The following is a 3,174-nucleotide window of genomic DNA, read 5'->3' on the forward strand; positions in this document are numbered from 1 at the left end:
ATGAGATACCAATTACGAGCCAATCACAAGGAAATTTCACAATTATTTCAATTACAATTCAAAATTTTCCCTCAATCATTTTTTTTAAATTAAAAAACCAACTCTTCCCAATTATAAATTATCCATAAATATAACATTATAAAATCCCTACATTATAAAAAAAAATCAGTACGAGACTGAAAATTTGGATGTCCCTCCATTTTTTTAAATTTATTAAAAAATTCAATTACATTGTTTTATGGTGCTCTGACTAATTTCCACGGATAATTCCACGGAATTAAGTATTTCAAGTAATTATTCACGCGGTAAAATACTCGAGAAAACAATTTCCCACGGAAAATAAATGAGCATTGATGTTTTAATTGAATAGTAGCCGACGTTTATATTCGCCTTTTGAATGCACCGAGCGTTTGCGTCGACCAGAATTCATTGAGAAATATTTGCAATGAGTGCACCATAACAGGGGAACGAGAGGGCAATTGTGAGTGATTCGTTTTAAACTGAAATTAAACTGTTCTCGACGAGCGGACAACGTCCTTGCATTAATATATACGATATACTCTTACAATATAATTAAAAAAAACTATATCGCATGATAATTTCCATTATCTTCGCTGATCGCACACAGCAGAAAAAAATTATAGCAATTATTAATTTAAATTGATAATAAATTGATGATAAACCATACCAATAATAATCAATAATAATGATATTAATTAATTCATAATGATAATAATGATATTAATTAATTCATTATTATCTGATTCATTAATTAATTTCTCCCTATTAAATTTCTAGACTGATATATGTGTTCATTAAAATTGAGTTGGATTTCTTTATTTAGTCCTCGATTTGTTATATTTTTTTTAACCGAAGAGAAAATTAATAACCATTAATTTCCGAATGCGCAGAAATATTTTTCTCATATCCGAAAGGATCTAGTCTCTCGTGCTGATTTCAATCAGGTCCACTACCTCCGATTATTCACTCTGTATTAAATATCGAGGATATAGCGTGCTCTCTTCGATTTGTCTGGAAGGCGGCGAGTTTGGAGGATTTATTGGCTGAATTGAGCCAATAAATAAGCACCCACCATTTCCATCTACTCTCCAATCAGTTAAATCTCTATTTTTTTATGTTTACAGATGATAATGACAAGTACGATATCATTGGGGAGAATGAGGGGATCATCAAGCACGTGTCCCAGGATGGAGTGTACAGCGTCTCCAGGGAAAAACGATCCGTTGAACCACCTCCAATGGCAAATGCAACAACATCGCCAATTGCTCAGGATTCTATTCATAATCCACCGCTGATTAAAGTGAAAACCGGTTCAACAGCCAATGTAACGTACTCAACTAACAACGCCTCTAATTCAACAACTCCACCAACAATCTCAACAGCTATTGCACCGACCGTGAAACAAGAGGATGGAAAAAGTGGACAGAATATTACGGCTACATCGACACCTCCGAGTCCCGCCAAAGTACCGGTTAGTGCAGAAAATATCATTTTTTACTTCTCTGACTTCTCCATGGGTTTCAATAAAACAGGATTTTTCCTGGGGGAATTCACCAGGTGAAATTAATCGGCCATGGTGATTCCCCAGAAAGCAGTTCTTTTGAAGTTTATTTTAAAAATTGTAATGGTTATCCAGTGATTATTGCATGATTACAGTACATGTAAAACGACGACAAAATAATCCAGTAATTTTTATTGAATTTTGCAGTTCGTCTGGGCAAATGAGACAAGATGGGCGAATGCAACGAAGGATAAAGGTCCCACCAGAGAGGATAACAAAACGACTAAAGTGAACTTGACGCAAACCTCGGACTCCTCGGACTCAGACATCGACAGCATAACAATTGATAAATTCAATGGTGTAACCAACACAACACTCACCCAGAACAACATAACGAAAACTGAGGAGGACAATCATCTTTATTACAACAGCACATTCATCGTTGATGAGAGTATCGGAAAAAGTTTGTGGATCGATCTCGATAATCATCCTAATAGACAGGTCAATACTCTATTGAGTGACAGTCATCGCAGAGCAGCCACTGTTAAATTAACTTTCGATTTTCCATTCTACGGGCACAAAGTTCGTAATATAACTATTGCTACTGGTGGATTTTTGTATACTGGGGAATTTGTGCACAGTTGGCTAGCAGCCACACAGTACATTGCCCCCCTCATGGCGAATTTTGATACGCGACTGTCAAAGGACAGTCATGTCACATATGCCGACAACGGTAAGTAAAAATGACAATTTTCAGCATTTTTCAGGATTCTTCATTTTTACACTCTTCAAATTATTGACAAATATTTACCTGTGACACGATAATTTTATTATTTAAATAATAATGATAATTAATTAATTATAAATTAATAAAGTAATTGGGGAATTCAGATATAGTAAGGTAATGAAATATTCTCAGTAACTGAATTTTTTATGGGAGCGAATGGAAGTTTGAAAAAAATATTTGCGATCTTTGTAATGACCAATTACTCTGTCCTCCAATTGTCCATTGCTCGATAAAGAGTGATTAATGAAACTGGCCTCAATAAATATTCATTGATTCCACAGGCACGGCCTTCACAGTGGAATGGTCCAAAGTAATTCTCCAAGATAAGCAAGAGGCCGGTCCATTCACGTTTCAAGTGACACTCCACAAAAATGGAAATATCGTATTTGTGTACTCTGTCATGCCACTTTTGGTTGAAGAAATCGAGGACAAAGCTCATCCCGTTAAAGTAGGACTTAGTGACGCCTACATCATGGACAAAACTCTCTACTGTAAGTTTGGCGAATGAAAATATAGAGAGAAGGATTTATCGAGATCGAACTAGACGGGGTACAGACTCAATGCGTCGTGGCACCTGGCAATTGTATTTTTGGATTTATCTAGACTCTTGGATCATCTCCAGGGGAGTAAAAATACCGTGGGGATGTTTCACGTGGATATTTACGGTGTGACCTGTTATAGAATTCTATCGAGCGGGTTTTATTGATCGGGACTACTCATTGGTCTAGAAATTGTATTTATTTTCAAATTCAATAATTCTGTTCATCAAATAGAAAAGTAAATATTTTTCAAACAAAATATATTCAACAAAAAAAATGAACAATTACAGGTAATTAATCGAGACCTAAAAAATGGAGGCAAAATA

The 3,174-nt window shown here is 35.3% G+C and overlaps 1 protein-coding gene across 1 annotated transcript in view; it reads left to right on the forward strand.

The window, feature by feature from the left end:
* The window catches only part of l(1)G0289 (lethal (1) G0289), a 21,674-nt gene that overhangs the window by 16,076 nt on the left and 2,424 nt on the right, over positions 1-3,174 (forward strand). The window contains exons 2-4 of the mRNA XM_011311855.1: positions 1,146-1,492; positions 1,730-2,255; positions 2,591-2,816. Coding sequence (XP_011310157.1) covers positions 1,146-1,492; positions 1,730-2,255; positions 2,591-2,816 — 1,099 coding nt within the window. The remainder of the gene's footprint in view (positions 1-1,145; positions 1,493-1,729; positions 2,256-2,590; positions 2,817-3,174) is intronic.

Source organism: Fopius arisanus, unplaced genomic scaffold, assembly GCF_000806365.1.
Source record: "Fopius arisanus strain USDA-PBARC FA_bdor unplaced genomic scaffold, ASM80636v1 scaffold00003, whole genome shotgun sequence".
In the NCBI taxonomy this organism is placed as follows: domain Eukaryota; kingdom Metazoa; phylum Arthropoda; class Insecta; order Hymenoptera; family Braconidae; genus Fopius; species Fopius arisanus.